Source organism: Dendrobates tinctorius, unplaced genomic scaffold, assembly GCF_039654945.1.
Source record: "Dendrobates tinctorius isolate UK_male_01 unplaced genomic scaffold, ASM3965494v1 ptg000083l, whole genome shotgun sequence".
NCBI lineage: Eukaryota > Metazoa > Chordata > Amphibia > Anura > Dendrobatidae > Dendrobates > Dendrobates tinctorius.
The window spans coordinates 23,894,043-23,914,146 of record NW_027361751.1 but is presented as its reverse complement, the minus strand read 5'-3'; the positions used below and the strand labels follow the sequence as shown (position 1 = coordinate 23,914,146).

General features: G+C 41.7%; 1 protein-coding gene across 3 annotated transcripts in view; it reads right to left on the bottom strand.

Annotated features, from left to right (window-relative positions):
- Positions 1-9,160: 9,160 nt before the first annotated feature.
- The window catches only part of SGTB (small glutamine rich tetratricopeptide repeat co-chaperone beta), a 47,000-nt gene continuing 36,056 nt past the window's right edge, over positions 9,161-20,104 (bottom strand). For all 3 annotated transcript variants that reach the window (XM_073584228.1, XM_073584230.1, XM_073584229.1), the window contains exons 7-12: positions 19,166-19,304; positions 18,511-18,573; positions 18,189-18,226; positions 11,575-11,658; positions 10,729-10,850; positions 9,161-9,301 (exon numbers count right to left, since the gene is read on the bottom strand). In XM_073584228.1, coding sequence (XP_073440329.1) covers positions 10,739-10,850; positions 11,575-11,658; positions 18,189-18,226; positions 18,511-18,573; positions 19,166-19,304 — 436 coding nt within the window. In that variant the 3' untranslated portion in view covers positions 9,161-9,301; positions 10,729-10,738. The remainder of the gene's footprint in view (positions 9,302-10,728; positions 10,851-11,574; positions 11,659-18,188; positions 18,227-18,510; positions 18,574-19,165; positions 19,305-20,104) is intronic.

The following is a 20,104-nucleotide window of genomic DNA, read 5'->3' as shown; positions in this document are numbered from 1 at the left end:
TTTCCCTACTCCCAGGCTCTTATGTCAGTCCAGAGAAGACCATGTACACCCGTCGGCGCACTCTGCACTTATGCAGTATATTTATTCCCCCACCACCCCCACAGGGACAGCTTTAGGCTGTCCCATAGTTCTGTGTCCCTCAAAGTAGCGGGCAAGAAATTTTGATTTTTGCCACTCGCCTTAACAACGCCCACCCTTAGGACACGGCACCCACCCGTAATTGCCCGCTTGGGCGTACATTTGTTATTTTCCTCTTCCGTGGTGTAGTTGAATTATTTTTCCAACTGCTTTTAAAGGAGTATTCCCATCTCCAAGATCCTATCCTAATATGTCGTAGGTGTAATAATATTAGCAAATGCCTCCAATTACAAGTGTAGTATAGTTATGATTTGCTATGTCTCTTTCCTCATATTCAGGCATTGCAGGGCCTTAGGTATCCATGGTTACGACCGCTGATATAGTGACAGCTAGTTGCTAGTGGTCGTAACCATGGATCTGTAAGGTCCTGCAATTGAAGTTAGTGGTCTGAGTTCACTCCATACACTTGCAACATCCCCATAGCATTCTATTTCATGTGGGGAAGGAGCTTACAGGGAATGTATCATCAGAAAATTACCTATTTTAATATCGGGTTTTTGTGTTAAATGTATTTAATGAAGTGGGGGGTTTTTTCATATCACATTTGTATTTAAAAAAAAAAAAAAAAAAAAAAGAGCAATCTTGTTATCATCTCGGCCAGTATTAAAAGGACTTCACACCCCTATACACTGCTGCTGAAGGATCCACCAATCACATAAGCAATGTCACAGATCCCCCTGCACCTCTCCCTTCACAATCACTTTCGCACACTCTCATTAGATGCTTCCATACAAAATACAGAGTCTGAGGCGGCCTATTGCTGCTAATGTTCAGGTGAATATCCTGAAACAGGACGTATGAGACTAGAAGAGTCTCAGTAGACAGTATGAAAATTGCAAGATTTCTCATTTGTATTTTTTTTTTTAATAGAGTGTGATATGAAATATAATGCCAAAAATACACATTTCATTAAAGTAAATCAATCCTCCGACTCTCTCTCGACATATGGTTGGATTTAATCACTCAACCCTTTTGTTCTCTTGCAGATCAGCCGTTGACTGCTCTGTTGCTGCAGTTTTTGCTTTTTGCATTGAAACCATAAACACTTGGCCGAGCTGAACATTCATGTGGATAGTGAAGTCAGGAGAGAGAGCTGACAGATTTGGATGTCAGCTATCGCCTGTGTATGACCACTTTAAGGCGCACTCCTGTCAAACTTATCCTCAATATATTGCAGTCATCCCATTATATAGCACTGTGTACTTACAATTGCTCATTTTACCTTTCTTCACAGATAATTTTCTCTTTTCCATTAGGTCTATGACATCAAACACTAGCTGAATCCTTCTAAGCTCTACGTAGAAACAGGAGGTCAATTTTCCCTGCATAAGTTACTTTAAGAGTCTATGGCAGGGGGAAGAGGCAGAAGCTGAGTCAGGAGGTTAAGAGTGGAATGATAAATGAAGAGACAAGAGACTTCCTGTTTCTACATAGAGCACAGATGCGAGAAGAATTAGCTGGGTAGAAAGGCAAAATGAGCAATTGTAAGTACGAAGTGCTATATGACTAGCTTGGCCCGTGCAAAATTTTCGCACATTGGTTGTCGGGGGCGCAGGCAATTTCAGAAAAAGCAAGCTGGTCAAATGTTAATGTATTTCATGAGCTGATGAACACAGGTATTTATACACTCACTGGCCACTTTATTAGGTACACCTGTCCAACTGTGTGTTAAGACTTAATTTCTAATCAGCCAATCACATGGCGGCAACTCAGTGCATTTAGGCATGTAGACATGGTCAAGACAATCTCCTGCAGTTCAAACCGAGCATCAGTATGGGGAAGAAAGGTGATTTGAGTGCCTTTGAACGTGGCAAGATTGTTGGTGCCAGAAGGGCTGGTCTGAGTATTTCAGAAACTGCTGATCTACTGGGATTTTCACGCACAACCATCTCTAGGGTTTACAGAGAATGGTCCGAAAAAGAAAAAAAATCCAGTGAGCGGCAGTTCTGTGGCCGGAAATGCCTTGTTGATGTCAGAGGAGAATGGGCATACTGGTTCGAGCTGATAGAAAGGCAACAGTGACTCAAATTGCCACCCGTTACAACCAAGGTAGGCAGAAGAGCATCTCTGAACGCACAGTGCGTCGAACTTTGAGGCAGATGGGCTACAGCAGCAGAAGACCACACTGGGTACCACTCCTCTCAGCTAAGAACAGGCATCTGATGGCTACTTTCAGCAGGATAATGCGCCATGTCATAAAGCTCGAATCATCTCAGATTGGTTTCTTGAACATGACAATGAGTTCACTGTACTCAAATGGCCTCCTCAGTCACCAGATCTCAATCCAATAGAGCATCTTTGGGATGTGGTGGAACGGGAGATTCGCATCAGGGATGTGCAGCCGACAAATCTGCGCCAACTGTGTGATGCCATCATGTCAATATGGTCCAAAATCTCTGAGGAATGCTTCCAGCACCTTGTTGAATCTCTGCCACGAAGAATTGAGGCAGTTCTGAAGGCAAAAGGGGGTCCAACCCGTTACTAGCATGGTGTACCTAATAAAGTGGCCAGTGAGTGTATATGTTGATTGGTAATACAATAAATTGTTTGGATAAGTAGAAGCCAAAAAATGTTTTCGGGTGGAGATGCCACCTGCAGGTCATAGTGTCTTTCTGCAGGTTTATGAAAATGAATGTTTAAACTGTATTTAGTGATAAAATCGTGGATGTGTGGTTTGTTTGGCTGTTTTCTTGCTGAAGGGAGCAAGTTTACCTTTCAAATGGTGTATCATGTGTGTGGATGGGGCGAAGTAATCAGCGAAAAAGCAGTACATGTTTACAAATGTGTTGGTAGTCTGCTTTGGGGTACTGTGGTGCCACCTGCAGGTCATTTTTCCTTACTGCAGGTTTATGAAAATTAATGTTTAAACTGTATTTTGTGATCAAATCGTGGATGTGTGGTTTGTTTGGCTATTTTCTTGCTGAAGGGGGCAAGTTACCTTTCAAATGGTGTATCATTTGTTTGTGTGTGTGTGTGTGTGTGTGTGTGTGTGTGTGCAGTATGAATGGGGATACAAAGGAATCACCGAAAAACAGTGTTTAGAAATAACAGAATAGATGACTGCAATATATTAAGAGGATAAAAACTTTGCTGGTTGAGCTTCTGTAACAATGCAGATTTTGAACATTAATCATTTTCTATTTTTGAAAAAGTCCCCATTGTTGAAGTGAAAGCCTTGAAAATATTTTATTCGCAGAAATTTCTTCCACTCTTTTTCGATTTCTTAAAGAGAAACTATCACCAGGTTTTTGCTAGTCCATTTAAGAGCAGCAGAGGCAGAGACTCTGATGCCAGCGATGTGTCACACAACTCCAGCAAGCAGCCCAGTAAGTGACACTGGAATCAGGGTCCCTGTCTCTATATTATACTACGCTCAGTATAATGTAAAAGCTGTGTCGAAACGTGCGTTGGGCTCGGCGGATAGTCTGGTAAGCAGCACACAGCACAATATGGAATCTTCCTTTTGCATTTATATTTAGCTTTTATTACTTCTCTTGGCACTTTACCTTTGCAATACTATGCAGCACTGGTTACTTTATATTTTGTAGCTATTTACTTATGGTATTCAATGTCTTTTTAAATTATTTATTCACACTTGTGCAATATGTACTCCCACTTTGAAATTCTGACATCTAAATTATTTTCTATATATTTATCATTAAGTTATTATTAATCTTCCTTGGGTCCACATTTCACAATCTTGTTTCTGCATTATACTGTGTAATATATTTTTTTACTATTGTTCTTATGTGTGTGTGTGTAATCCCTGTTGGTGCTTGTTATTAATTCTGTGGACTTCCATATTATATTTTTAATCTGCCACTTCCACCTATTTATCCCTGTTGATCCATTTATCTGTTCTATACATTATATAATTTTGAATAAATATTTGCCGTAATTAATTTCTAATCATGTTTCATTCTATCGGTTTCTGTATTTAATGGTTACACGATAACTAATAATTGTTTTAAATATATGCTAATGCGATCAAGTTAGGTAGCAACCAACCATTGTGAATAAATTGTGACAAACATCAGAACTTTAATGTAGATTTTATTGGCACAGATCATGGAAAAAAGTAAAATAAACATTTTTGCCTAAACAAGGTGGGCATTCACAGAAATAACATTGATGGGCGCTATTTCTATAGGGGAGGAACAACGTCTGATCTGAACGGGAGAAATTCCAAGTCGAAACCTTTTACAATTGATGGCATTGCAAAACATAACGAAACGCCACAACAATCCAACAAAGGCCGGGGGTCACACTTGCGAGAAACTCTAATGAGTCTCGCATCTCAATACCCGGCACTCTGCATCGGAGCGCCCAGCTTCATAGAAATACATGCAGCCGCGCGCTGTGGTCCCGAGTGCCGGTGGCAGTGGCGGGTATTGAGATGTGAGACTCGTGCGAGTTTCTCGCAAGTGTGACCCCGGCCATAAAGTAACAAAGAGTACTGCACCAATCAGTCCTTCTCAGGCATCATTAACACACAGTACGTATTCCCATGGCTACTGCTTAATTATTAACTTAAAAGCGTTGTCCTAAACTGGTGAGATATCCCTAATCTGCAGGCTCCATGGGGGTCCGAACACTGGGACCAATACTAATCCGGAAAACATGGTTCTGAAATGCTCCTTTGGTGTAAAGCGATGGCAGTGGATGTAGACCTCTGCTCCATCTATTGTATGTGGGACTGGTTGATGCATTCAGGTCCACTGTTCTATTTCAATGCGGCCACTCAGAGCTCCGGGTGTGAAATCGGCAGCAGAGACCACCTCTATAAAATCAACGTATTCAGATTGATTTATTTCTGAATTATGGTATGAGAAAGAGCTGGGAGTGTGTTCTCGTCACTTATATACCCTAACATCTGGCCCTGCAGCTCCCTCCATGCAAGGTACTAGCAAATGATGGGCCACAGGTGGTAGACCACCGATCATACAAACCAAACAGCTGAAACACTGAATAAACGACAGAATCGGGCTCGCTGAGAGTCTGCAATCACAATCTGGCACCAGAAAAGGATTGTCCTAGGACTAGGTGAGCAGACAGCTCTAGCATGGTCAGACGTTGCTCCTTGTGCTGCGAGAGGCAAAGTCACTTCTGAAACCGAAAATCCGATGTTTAATCCTAGTGGAAATTAACACAAATGTTAAACCAGCTGTGCCATAAAGGACCCCTGGAACCTGCACCGATTATTAGCATACGGCCACGTTCACACCTTAAGTATTTGGTCAGTATTTTACATCAGTATTTGTAAGCCAAAAACCAGGAGTGGGTGATAAATACAGACGTGGTGACAGGTTTCTATTATACTTTTCCTCTGATTGTTCCTCTCCTGGTTTTGGCTTACAAATACTGAGGTCAAATACTGAGCATGTGAACGTGGCCTAAGGTTGGGGTCACACGAGTGTATAAAAACACAGACCCATTCTCATCCAGAAAAGTGGGACGATTTTTTCTCACCCGTCATCCGTGTGCTGTCTGTATGCAATCCATTCTGTTTCCCATCTTACAGAATTGTAATGTACTGGATCTGTAAAAATCAGATGCCATATTCATGGTCTGTATTGCATGCAATTTTTTTTATTTTTTTTTAATTCTCGCACCTATCCAATTTCGGAACCAAATCACAGCAAGAGCGTTTTTTTTTCTCACGACACATACCCCTGAGAGAAAAACACAGATCTGCACGGCCTCATTCAATAACATTGGTTTTTGTGCAATCCCTTTTTATCCGAACTATAAGCTTGTGTGAGCGAGCGCTAAGATTCCAAAGATCCTCACTCCTGCTCACTCAAGAACTGCAGCATTAGACACCCAAGCACCTTGCCGATTTCTGGATCTAAAAATTGGGAATGTAAAATTTCCTGTCTTCCACTCTACTTTGGTCTCTTCAACATATGAGATGAGCGAATGTGTTATCCGAGCATGCTCGCGCACTAAGCGAATGACATCCGCATGCTTGAAAGATATGTCAAAGTCCCCGCGGCTGTTAGGCAATCCCAGCATGTGTTGCGGCTGTCAAACAGCTGCGAGACTTGGAGGTGCGGGGACTTGGACATATTTTTCGAGCACGCTGAAGACACTCGGATACCAACCGAGCAGGCTCTGATAACACCTAATCCGAGCACGTTCCCTCATCACTAATTAGAAAGCAGCCAATAAGAAGACAAGACACACTCCCAAAGTTCCTCTTTATAGGTGTTCTCTGGTGAAAACGAGTTAGCACCCATCCATGAGAACTGCACCGCTTTGCAGAATGCGGCACTCTTACCCCTGTTTATAATACAGCGGCACTGCGTATACTTGATTGCTGCTCCACTCATCTGCGATGGGGCTGCCAAAAGCTGTGCTCGGCTTTTGCCGACAGCTCCATAAAGAACAAAATGGAGTGGCAGCCGGGCGTCCGATCTGCTCCTTCATCTTATAGCGGGGATAACAGTTTTCCGATCTGCCATACAGTGTGGGTCCCAGCAGTGAGACACCCACCGATCAGCATATTATCACCTAGCCATGGCTGTTCGAGGGGAGACAGGAGATTTGGAGCTCTGTCATAGTAAAACAATTCCAACCATTTTAAAGTTTTACTATTTATACCGTATCCTAGCCTAAAAGCGGACCGATCACCAAATTTCACAATACAATCTTCATATATTTTGAAACAGATCTCTTTCAATGGATGAGGTTGGTGTATTTACTTTGAGAATTAATTGTAGAATGCTGCTGAGATCTTACACTGCTCAGCACAAGCTGTAGTGCTCATGGTGGGTAGGGAGAGCCTGAATACTCATGACTCATGAGCTCTCACTCAAAGTAAGTACAGCAGGCTCATCAGGTAAACGAGATCTATTTCATAATTAATATAGTTAGTATTGTGAAATCTGGTGACAAATCTGCTTTACTGTATGTACAACTCCAGAATTATAATTGCTTATTAACCCATTCACCACCCTAAATCTGCAGAAATATTAAGTGCTAACCTCTGAGCTCCACTAGATATCTGGAGGATGGAGCACTATGGATACCACCATTAACCCTTTCACCACCATGGACCACTAGAGATTTAAGGTATCAAACCATAGACCAGTAGGGATTTTACCAATAATAAAGCTACCCTAGGTAAAACACTCTTATAAAGGTAGAAAGTTGGCAGCATATAATGGACGGCCATTTTGCCGTCCCCTTCTTGAGCACCAGAAATTTTAAGGAAAATCCCTGTGTAAAAATTCTGCATTGTTCCTTGGACATTATAAAAAAAAAAAACACATGGTAATTTTATGCTGCCTAGCTGCACAAGGAAGAGGCTATGACACTTGTAGTTCCACACACAGAGAGAGCGAGGCATGGGCACACGTAGACATCACGGGGCCCTATAGCAAAAGTACTAATTGGGCCCCCCTGCCTCTTCACCCCCCCCCCCCCCAAAAAAAAATGCAGGCTTATACCTCACAACTTTTAAGCAGGGAGAGGGACATGTTTTGCAACATATACACAATCATTATGCTCCTATTGAACCACCCTTTATAATACCCCTTTCATGCCCCCTCTACACATACACAATATGTTATCCCCACAGTGAATTCCCCCACGTGCAGATTATGGTGCCCCCCACAGTTCCCACCCACACATTATGATGTTGCTAGAGTGTCTACAACACAGTATGATGCCCCTAAAATGCCCTCAACACACTATTATGTTTCTCCATACATAGTATCATGGTCCCTATAGCCCCTTACACAGAGAATAATGGCCCCCAAAACCTCCGCCCCCCCACACAGTATAATGTCCCATATAGCCCCAAACACAGCATCATTGCTACCACATCATGGCCCCCACACACAATGATTCCCCCTTAGCCCCACACACAATATCAGAGTCCCCACAGGCCTTTAATTTTATTTTAATGTCAGAAATGATCTCACCTTGCCCCGTTCCCCAGTCATGCTGCCCTGGTCTGTGCAGTGTGTGGACTGAGGACCCACCTTAGTCTAGTGACGTCATCACGCCAGGTGCGCCCAGACTCAATGGTGGGACAATGGAGCAGACGGCTCTCTGTACCACCATTCTGTTCAATAGTATCTGCATCATGGGGGTGAAAATACTGTTAAAATTGTGACAAGGAGGCGAGGGATAAGCCCCAGAGCAGCCGCGTGGTCTCCAGTTAAGGGCAGTACGCCACTTCCTATAGGCACAGTATGTCTGTGCCTATAGGTGGATCTGGTGAAGGTAAAATTTACTGAAAATAAAATGATTGAATGTTGTTTTTCTTTATGTTAAGACACTCAAAATATTATGTGAGTGAGAGCAGGATCCCGAGGAGTGACCTGAGGAAGGCTGCAGAGGGTGAAGGACGTGGTGTGGCCTACAAGATGGCCACCAAAGTACCTATGTCCACAGACTCCAAAGATGTAAATGCAGCGCTGGATTCCAATGTAATACACGGGAGCGGGTACAGTGATGGGGTCAAAAATTTACCATCCAAGGACAATGTTCAGGGTGAGTAGTCAGACATTTCTCAGTCCTGGGCTATAAGACATAATTCAGTTGTTGTGTGTGGGGGTGGTGGCGATACAGTATATTATAGTATATTACTACAGAAGCCAAAGCACAAGACAATTAAACTTGCCACAAAACAACTAATGAGCTGATAAACCTATGTAAAATCACAGAACACAGTTAAGACTTGAACACAACGTTATTCTGCAAAAGGAGTAAACTTAATAGAAAGTCATGAAGTGCCCATCCCCCACTACGTCATGAACTCTGCAGAGGGTGGCGAAACATGGGCAAATCCATTGCCAGAAGTTCTTTTTATATTGGCTTTCCGCATGGCTCATAGCGATCACGATCACCAGTCCATAGACGTAGTAATGAGTCCTAGGTCGCGTCAAGGTGCTTCCATATCTGTAGCTCAGTACAATTCTCCTTCCTTCGCAAAAGATACATAAATGTGACGATAGAATGCAAGAGGGGCTGAATTCCGTCATCCTGAGCCGAGTTACACCATGTGGCGTGTACCCATGCTCTGCCGTAGTTACATGAGGGTGACAATGGAGCGTACTGGAGTAATGCAGTCTGATGGGAGCCCCGCCACTCCAGCTTTTCCCATTAACACGTGCGCAGTGGTTGGTTACGGTTCAGTTATCTGTCTGCCCAGCTGAAAAAGTCAAATAGTCAGTGTTAAAGGTCACGCAGAAAATAGGCTAAGAAAGTCCTATATTCACCTCTTAAGGCTAGGGTCACAAAACCGTGTATTCTCACATCTGAGAGGATCGGGTCAATTATGCAATTCTCCATCTTGCCCATTGTGTCAGTCCGAGGAATATCAGACTGCACTCAGATGTCATCCAAATGCAGTTGATGGCTTCCATGGACTCATTGACTTGCATGGCTGAGTACCATCCGAATATCGGATAAACTCACTCAAGTTGTGATTTTCTCCTCGGACAGAGTCAAGAAAAAATTTTAAAAAAATCGGATTGCATTGCAATTGCATTGGTGCAAGTGCGATCTGATGTTTTGACCGATAGTACGGTCATCCACACGAGCCCTCACCAGATTTCACAATACAACATGCATACATTATTAAAGGAGTTTTCCGAGCAGAATAAACCTTTGCCCAGGGGACAAGATATGGAAGAAAATATAACAACCTCTGTCAGAATCACCTACCAGCTCCCACCTGGGTCCAGCGCAAGCTTCTCCATGATCAGGGCCGAGACAGGAAGTGGTGATGTCACCATTTCGCCAGCCATCAGACCACTGATGACTGTGATTAGCTGCAGCGGTATGTGCCTCATGAGATGCACTAAGCAGACCATGAAAACGGTGTGTGCTGAATCCAAGTGGGGCCGGTAAGTGTGTATTATTTTTGACATATTCCCTTACTTGAGCAAAGTTTTGTATTGCCCAGACACCCCCTTTAAATAGATATATTGGTCCTGATGAGGCTTATGTGTTTGCTTTCAAAAACCTTATTTGAGTTTTCCTGGCTGATATTAGAAAGATCAACAAGAGCTGGACTTGTAAAATGCTGATCTTAAAGGGGATGTCCAGGCTCGGAACAAAAGTCTGCAGTCACTCTAATGACAAAGCACTAAAAGAGTAAAAAATAAGAAGCAAACGCAATGGCCGCAAAAAAAGACATTTCAAGAGAAACACCACCAGCGCTTTCCGGAAGTGTCCTCTGCGTGAATAACTCGTCGGGTACGCCTCCATCTAACCGACGTCGTGTGCATACGCAAAAATGACAAATTTTCTAATGGATCTGCGTTTTTGCAGAGGTTTTTCTTTCCTGAAGCATTTTTTCCCAGCTTTCTGATTGGACAGTGCCGGTTTGGAGCGTCTTCCATAGAGAGACGCTTCAAAGAAGTGACTGGCACTATTTCCTTCCAGTTGTATCTCAAATCCTAAGGTGGAAGAAAAATGCTCAAAAGACAGAACATGAGACCAGCAAGTCGTTTATCAAACATATCGGGTCTTTCAAGCGATTTTTCAGCCACATTTTAATAGATTTTTGGAGGAGGCCGGCTCTAAGAGACTTGTCACCAGACTCCGAGTGCCCATGAATGACGGGTTACATGCCTGTTGTGTGTCACGAATGTTCCTCAGTGGTTCCACTAAAAGATCTGCTCCGCACATGGTTTCGCAGTTGTTGGATGAGCTCCGGATTCTGCTGCTGGATCTGTTGGGCAAACTGCTGTCCTCTGCAAGAGACACAGATTCTCCATTTCTCCTCTATAGCTAAAGCGCTGTCATAACAGGCAAAAGGGGTCTCATAAAGGGTGGGCCACCGTGCGAACTATATAACTGCGCCCCCAATAGCTACCCCCGGGTATAATGTAACCTTTACTTTTCTGGTGAGAATCCAGGGGCCCACACCTATCAGGCAGTGGCGTAACATGAAGCTTGTGCGCCATGGTGCAAAGTCTCAAACATGGCCCCAACGATAATGGGTCCTTCATAGTGTTGGTCTTCTCATATGGACCAAAGAGGTCCTAACTGTACCCTTCCAACCACTATAGTTATGCACCTGCTATCTGGCACCAAAGGGCAAAACCTGTGGATCGTGTCATAAATGTATAAGCTGAACTAAAAATATTCAGGATTGAGAGTCCTCAGTAGTTGATACCTTTTAATGGCTAACTGAAAAGATGGTAACACATTGCAAGCTTTCCAGACTACTCAGGTCTCTTCATCAGGCTAGACTAATACAAAATCTGAAGTCACATATTTATGCACAATACAGCACAGAAAAAATGCAATAGATAAGACAAGTGACGTGAAGCAGAACTATCAATATGGGAGAGGGAGAAACATAAAAGGTATCAACTACTGAGGACTCTCAATCCTGAATATTTTTCTATCCACTGGCTAACACGGTACAAAGATATACATCTTTCCTGTATTAAGCTGAACTAACATACTTACGCTTGTATGAGACCTGAAAGGTCTGTCAGACCCCCAACTCCTGCAGCTGGGCCCCCGCCAGCGTTAGACATCATACCAGACATGCTGCAAGGTAGGAAACAAAGGTTTCAGGATAAAATCATGTTCTGCCAAAAGACGTGTCGTACAGCACTATCCATCTGCTCTTCATAAAGCCCTGGCTGACATTATAACAGACGGAGGGAACATTGGGGGCAGGTGGTTAATGTGGTACTAGGTGAGACCCAGAGTCTTATAAGTTTCATGTTGGAGAAAACTGGATAAATGAGGGGGGATTCCTTCTACTTTTTTTATCTCTTGCAATTTAAAGAGTATTTTACATTACAAACTCTATACATTATTACATAGACCTTAGACGGCTGGCATAATTACGTTGAAAAAATCCATGGCAGAACATCTGTATAACCCTTTATGAAAGTTTTCCTGGTTGTTATTTTAATGATAATGATAATACAGCCATTCTGACATGGATTTTTTTTCTTTTTCATTAAGTAAGTACACCAGCCTTGTCAGGTCAACAAAACAAATTCTGTTTAATAATGTATAGTGTCTATAATGAAAAATAATGTAAAATCTGAAGACAGATCCATAATTAGTTGGACCAGACAAATTTATGAATCCAAATGAAAGGAAATCTGTCAACAGGTTTTTGCTACCTCATCTGAGAGCTGCCTGGTGTAGGCAAAGAGAAGCTGAATCCAACGCTGTATCACTTAAATTACTGGGTGCAGCCGTTTTCACACATTCAGAGCTTTTATATTTAGAATGAAGCAGAGCTAAGAAAGCTAACCCCGCCCACACCAGGCTCTCTGTGTACATAGTCTATTGACAGTGAGCTGCTTATCACAGGAGAGGGCGGAGTCAGGTTATCAGTCTCTAGTGATGATGAATGATAATGTTCTGGTGAAATAGCTTTTACTGTACAGTTGTGGCCAAAAGTATTGACACCCCTGCAATTCTGTCAGATAATACTCAGTTTCTTCCTGAAAATGATTGCAAACACAAATTCTTTGGTATTATTATCTTCATTTAATTTGTCTTAAATGAAAAACCATAAAAAGAATTGTCCTAAAGCCAAATTGGATATAATTCCACACCAAACATAAAAAAAGAGGGTGGACAAAAGTATTGGCACTGTTCGAAAAATCATGTGATGCTTCTCTAATTTGTGTAATTAACAGCACCTGTAACCTGTGGCACCTAACAGGTGTTGGCAATAACTAAATCACAATTGCAGCCAGTTGACATGGGTTAAAGTTGACTCAACCTCTGTCCTGTGTCCTTGTGTGTACCACATTGAGCATGAAGAAAAGAAAGAAGACAAAAGAACTGTCTGAGGACTTGAGAAACCAAATTGTGAGGAAGCATGAGCAATCTCAAGGCTACAAGTCCATCTCCAAAGACCAGAATGTTCCTGTGTCTACCGTGCGCAGTGTCAATAAGAAGTTTAAAGCCCATGGCACTGTGGCTAACCTCCCTAGATGTGGACGGAAAAGAAAAATTGACAAGAGATTTCAACGCAAGATTGTGTGGATGTTGGATAAAGGACCTCGACTAACATCCAAACAAGTTCAAGCTGCCCTGCAGTCCAAGGGTACAACAGTGTCAACCCGTACTATCCGTCGGCGTCTGAATGAAAAGGGACTGTATGGTAGGAGACCCAGGAAGACCCCACTTCTTACCCCGAGACGTAAAAAAGCCAGGCTGGAGTTTGCCAAAACTTACCTGAAAAAGCCTAAAACGTTTTGGAAGAATGTTCTCTGGTCAGATGAGACAAAAGTAGAGCTTTTTGGGCAAAGGCATCAACATAGAGTTTACAGGAGAATAAAAGGCATTCAAAGAAAAGAACACAGTCCCTACAGTCAAACATGGCAGAGGTTCCCTGATGTTTGGGGTTGCTTTGCTGCCTCTGGCACTGGACTGCTTGACCGTGTGCATGGCATTATGAAGTCTGAAGACTACCAACAAATTTTGCAGCATAATGTAGGGTCCAGTGTGAGAAAGCTGGGTCTCCCTCAGAGGTCATGGGTCTTCCAGAAGGACAATGACCCAAAACACACTTCAAAAAGCACTAGAAAATGGTTTGAGAGAAAGCACTGGAGACATCTAAGGTGGCCAGCAATGAGTCCAGACCTGAATCCCATAGAACACCTGTGGAGAGATCTAAAAATGGCAGTTTGGAGAAGGCACCCTTCAAATATCAGGGACCTGGAGCAGTTTGCCAAAGAAGTATGGTCTAAAATTCCAGCAGAGCATTGTAAGAAACTCATTGATGGTTACCAGAAGCGGTTGGTCGCAGTTATTTTGGCTAAAGGTTGTGCAACCAAGTATTAGGCTGAGGGTGCCAATACTTTTGTCTGGGCCATTTTTGGAGTTTTGTGTGAAATGATCAATGTTTTGCTTTTTGCTTCATTCTCTTTTGTGTTTTTCCATTTAAGACAAATTAAATGAAGATAATAATACCAACGAATTTGTGTTTGCAATCTTTTCCTGAAACTGAGTATTATCTGACAGAATTGCAGGGGTGTCAATACTTTTGGCCACAACTGTAAGTAAACAACTTACAGCCTGATAAGTGACACATCATTGAATTTTGTGTTTTATCCCCTACCTTACACTGTCCTCAGATTACATAGCACAACCAAATATGATGTAAATGCATGTCATATGTTGGGAAGGGGTTATTGAGTTTCTAATAAAGTTTCTGTAAGAATGTAGTCAGTCACTGTTTACTTCCCATGGACATACGGTAAGCTCATAGTCATGTGATGGTCACACATCTGCCGGCCAGGTTACAAGACACAACTCTAAGGGTATGTTCACACTGCATCTTTTCCCAATTGTCAAAGACAACAGGTTTTCAATCAGAAGACGCTTCAGGAACCTCTACTTTTCTCTGCAGTTTTGTAAAAGTGAAGCGTCTTCTATTAGCACTTTTTTGTTTTTTTTTCCTGAGGTTTTTTGCTTGTTTTTCCAGTATTTTGGGGACTTTTCTTTAGTCTTCTCATTGACTTGTATTGTAAAGTAATGAGCATCTTCCTAGCAGAAAACGCCAGAAGAATGGATATATTACTTCAGGGATGTCAAACTCAAATACACAGAGCACCAAAATTAAAACCTTGGACAAAGTCGTGGGCCAGCCTTGAGATTTATGAAATAAAGTGCCTACAATTGAGGACGTTTTTCCTGATCATCAAATCTAACGATGAACCTTTTTATATGAAAATAAACTTAAAGGGGTTGTCCCACAGACAAAGTACATTTTAATTATTAGATCTTAGAATAAATTAAACATCTAATCACAAATGGGGCATACTGGAATATGATATGTTACATAAGAACAGTAAAAGCAAATGGCCCATTGATCTAATTTAAATAAGGATAAAAACTTTGAATAATACAGATAATAACATATTATGCCAATTAAAGTGCCTTCCAAACATAGTAAGATACCCCCAAAGTGAATTCCTCCACATGCCCTCCACACTCAAGGTATGATGACCCTAGCGTAAAACCCTTTACCCCCGAAAAAATATGGTGTCCCCATCACAGACTCCCCATCTGTGATCCCCACACAGCCTTCCACGCAGTATAATGGGCTCCACAAATTTCTCCACATAGTCTAAGGTTCTCCCCATAGTCCTCCATAGAGTATAATGGGCCACACATAGTTTTCTATACAGTATAATGGCTCCACATAGTCCTCCATACAATATAATAGGCCCCAAGTAGTCCTCTATGCAGAACAATGGCACAGTGGTATGTAAAAGTTTGGGTACCTCTGGTCAAAATTACTGTTAAAATAAAATGATCTGTAAAGGGGGCTAAAGTAAAAGATGACATATTTCCTTTGTATTTTAGGCAAAAAAAAATCGTCATTTTTTACATTTTAAAAATTACAAAAATGAAAATGGGTCTATGCAAACGTTTAGGCACCCTGGGAGATTTGTGTGCTCAGATAACTTTGGCCAAGGTTTCCGACTTTAATTAGCCTGTTAGTGTTATGGCTTTTTCACTAACATCGTTAGAAAAGGCCAGGTGATGAAAATTTTCCAGCATTATAAAAACCCAGCCTCCTCTAACCTATTGCCAAAAACCAGCAGACATGGGTTCTTCTAAGCAGCTGCCTAGCAATCTGAAAATGAAAATGGTGGAGGCCCACAAAGATGGAGAAGGCTATAAGGAAATAGCAAAGCATTTTCAAGTTGCCCTTTCCTCAGTTCGAAATGTAATAAAGAAATGGCAGTTACCAGGAACAGTGGAGGTGAAGATAAGGTCTGGAAGACCAAGCAAAATTTCAGTGAGAGCTGCTCATAGTGTTACTAGAGAGGCAAATCAGAACCTCCGCTTGACTGCAAAAGACCTTCAGAAAGATTTAGCAAACTCTGGAGTTGTGGTACACTGTTCTACTGTTCAGAGACACCTGAACAAATATGGCCTTTATGGAAGAGTCTTCAGAGGAATACCGCTCCTTCATCCTTACCATAAAATTGAGGGTAAGAAGAATGCAAAAGAACATCTAAATAAGCCTGATGCATTTTGGAAACAAGTCCTATGGACCAATGAGGTTAAAATAGAACTCTTTGGCCACAATGATCAAAGGCATGTGTGGAGAAAAAAGGCACAGAATTTCAGGAAAAGAACATCTAGCCAACCATTAAGCATGGGAGTGGATCAATCATGCTTTGGGGTTGTGTTGCAGCCAATAACAAGGGGAACATTTCACGGGAAGAGGGAAGAATGGATTCAATGAAATTTCAGCAAATTCTTGATGCAAACATAGCACCATCTGTAAAAACTGAAGCCCAAAAGAAGATTGCATCTACAAATGGATAATGATCGTAAACAAACGTCAAAATTCACAATAGACTACTTGAAAAGGTGCAAGCAGAAGGTTTTACAATGGCAATCTCAATCCAAGGAAATGTGTCATCTTTAACTTTAGCCCTTTTAGAGATCACTTCATCTTCAACTTGCATAAACTGTTCACAACAACAGTAATTTTGACCAGGGATGCCAAAACATTTACATGCCACTATAGTCCTCCATACAGTATATTGGGTCCTGCATTGCCTTCCATACAGTATAATGGCCTTACATAGCCCTCCATAATGAGCCCATATAGTCCTCCATACAGAATAATGGTCCACATAGTCCTCCACAGAGTATAATAGCCCCATATAGTTATTCACAAAGTATAATGGGCCTCACATAGTCCTTCACATAGTATAATGGGCCCCAAGTAAGTCCTCTATACAGAATAATGGCCCCACATAGTCCTCGATACAGTACAATGGGCCCTTCTTTGCCTTTCATACAGTATAATAGCCCCACATAGCCCTCTATACAGTACAATGGGACCACATAGTCCTCCATACAAAATAATTAACCCCCATATAGCCCTCCAAACAGTTCTGTGTTGGCCACTCCCCTCTGGTGTATATGCTCGCCACTGGCAGTTGGGAGTTGTCAGTGATAGTTCTTACTTCCTGGTTTGGAGTTGAAGGCAAAGTTCAGCGTTTGGAGTAGGCGGTTGCAGAGTTTTCACAAGATTTCTGTGTGGAGTTGGTTTGCGTGTTTATCCTTATCATCTCTCATTAGTTTGTGCCTCCTATTCCTCTCCTCTTTCCCACTCTGTTATTTGGGATTGTATTTGTATGATTGTAGTTTTCTTTTATCCCTGTCTGTTAATCACTGTCTGTTTGGTTAGTGTTTTCCAATACACTTCGGCCTCACACCTCTCTGGGTGGGGGAGTGAACAGACAAGGGTTAAGATAGGAGCATAGCAAGGTACAAGACCCTAGCGTCTCCAACCATCAGGGTAATCCGTAGACAGAGTCAGCCCAGGGTACCTCTAGTTTGAGGGATCGGTTAGGTGCTCACAGTCCCTTATCACTATGTGACATAGCATTCTTGAAAACTTGAAGTGGGAGAAAAAAAACTGATCTTATGAAATAGTTTTACAATATCAGAAATGAGTAGATAGAGTCTTTCGAACATTTTTTTAAATAGACCAACTCTAAAACACTCATTAAAAGACTGAACATACCCTAATAATTGGAATGACCCATGCACCTGTGTGTCCATCACATGACTAGGACAGGTGTTTTTCATAGACCTTTTCAATGCCCTAGACAACAGAAATGTATTTCGGTCCCCGACTGACGTAAAATGTCTGGGGGTGACTCATACCAGTTTAAAGATGTTGATGTGCCAAATCCATTGAGTGGCAGACATCTCTTAATGAATTTGACACATCCAATTTCTGTGGTCAGAGTACAGACTGCTATGCACGGATCAGCTGCAGGTCTCCTTAGACAAACTCAAAAGCCTCATATATGCCTTTGAGACAGTTGTTCGGGTCAAGAGACCCTCGCCTGTTCTGTAGTCGGCCCATAGAACACGAATGTGTGAATGCCTGAAAGAAATTTTGCTCTTGTCCATGGGCTTTGTCTGATTTTGCTGCTCAACCCCATTCAAGAAGAGTTGAAAGGCTCCAAAAAACAAATCCATGGGTCGGAGAGGTGCGGTTTTTGGAAGGAAGAGGCCATATCAATTTTTAACCACATTAAAAACAAGTTAGAATAGAAACTCACAGCTGTTGTACTTGTGGATCTTGCATTAAGCCAGCTGCCTAGGAGATAAGAGGAATAAGAAGGTTTGTTAATGACATAGTTACTGATGAGTACCATGAAAACTGTTGGGCTGTCTTTTGGTGCCATTTTGAAAGCATTTTTTTTTAATCTAACATCAGAAAAAGAACAAAGGGAAGATGTAAACTGTGACAGCGTGCCAGGAATGAATGGGGGGGAATAATAGGGGAGATTTGGGGCCTATGAGAGGACGGTGTGTGCTCATGCTGCAGTACCGAGTGACGCCAAGTATGGCCTGATGTGCTGAAGTAAAGGAGTGTCTCACCATGCTCACAAATGCTGGGTTATTCATCAGACTGGCCATGTCAAATCCTGATCCTGCACTCGTCTACAAATGAAAAATGGAATTTGTCAAAGGCTGACAAAAAGGAAAATACAACTGGACGCAACTTTACCTCATACCATAGTCAGAAGAAATCCCAACAGATTTATTAATGTGTAACGCTCCCATGAAGTCTGCGCTTAGCAGTTGAAGCAAAGTGGATGGGATTTTATAAAAACTCATGCACATTGTGTGTTTAAAGAACTGTGAATTTGTGGGTCTGCTTTATGCCCCGTGAACTTATATTGGGAGCCAGGGAAAACACGTGTAAAATTGCACTTGTGTTATTAATTGTGAAACCGCAGCGCTTTTGCACTAAAAATATGCAATAAAATAACTGCATCAAATACAAACCAAAAATGTATTAAAAAAAGGAAAAATGCGTGAAAAAAAAAGAAACAAAATTAAACAGAACAGATTACTATTGTGTATTTTAACAAAGACATATCAGAAAAATACATAATGTTTGCGCTAATAGGAACATTGGCTAAAGCCAACCACCAATATACTAGAAGGATAAAAAATGATGTGGGAAAAAAAAAAATCAGTGTGTCCTAAAATCCCCAAATATCAGTAATTTGGTAACAGGCTGACTTACAGGGCTGGGAACTTGTCGGAGTTTTAGTTCTGCAATCTTTAAATAGGACTTGTAGGACTCATTTTCAGGATCCAGATCCAAGGCCTTGTGGTAGCTGCTGATCGCCTCTTTATACTTATTCATAGCCGCCAGGGCTCGACTACAGAAGAAGACAGCAGTAAATCATAATTATATTCTGTGCACAAAGCATTGATGCATTATGGCCTAGCTGGTTCCTAAAATATGACAACATGGGAAGAGGAGATGAAGACAGAGGGTATATCTGCACCACATTGGACAAACAACTCTTGATTGGCTGTTTATAAATGATGACATGTAAGTATGAGGCTGTCATATATGTATGTGCTTTAACCCCTTAACCCCCAAAGGTGTTTTCGTTTTTGTGTTTACGTTTTTCGCTCCCTTTCTTCCCAGAGCCATAAGTTTTTTATTTTTCCGTTAATATGGCCATGTGAGGGCTTGTTTTTTGCGGGGCGAGTTGTACTTTTGAACGACACCATTGGTTTTACCATGTCGTGTACTAGAAAACGGGAAAAAAATTCCAAGTGCGGTGAAATTGCAAAAAAGTACAATCCCACACTTGTTTTTTGTTTGGATTTTTTACTAGATTCACTAAATGCTAATACTGATCTGCCATTATGATTCTCCAGGCCATAATGAGTTCATAGACACCAAATATGTCTAGGCTCTTTTTTATCTAAGTGGTGAAAAAAAACTCCACATTTTTGTTAAAAAAAAATTGCGCCATTTTCCGATACCCGTAGCGTCTCCACTTTTCATGATATTGAGATGGGTGAGGGATTAGTTTTTCCAAACCGAGCTGACGTTTTTAATGATACCATATTGGTGCAGATACGATTGGCCGTTATTGCATTTTAATGCAATGTCGCGGCAAAAAAAAAAGCAATTCTGGCTTTCTGATTTTCTTTCTCGCTACCC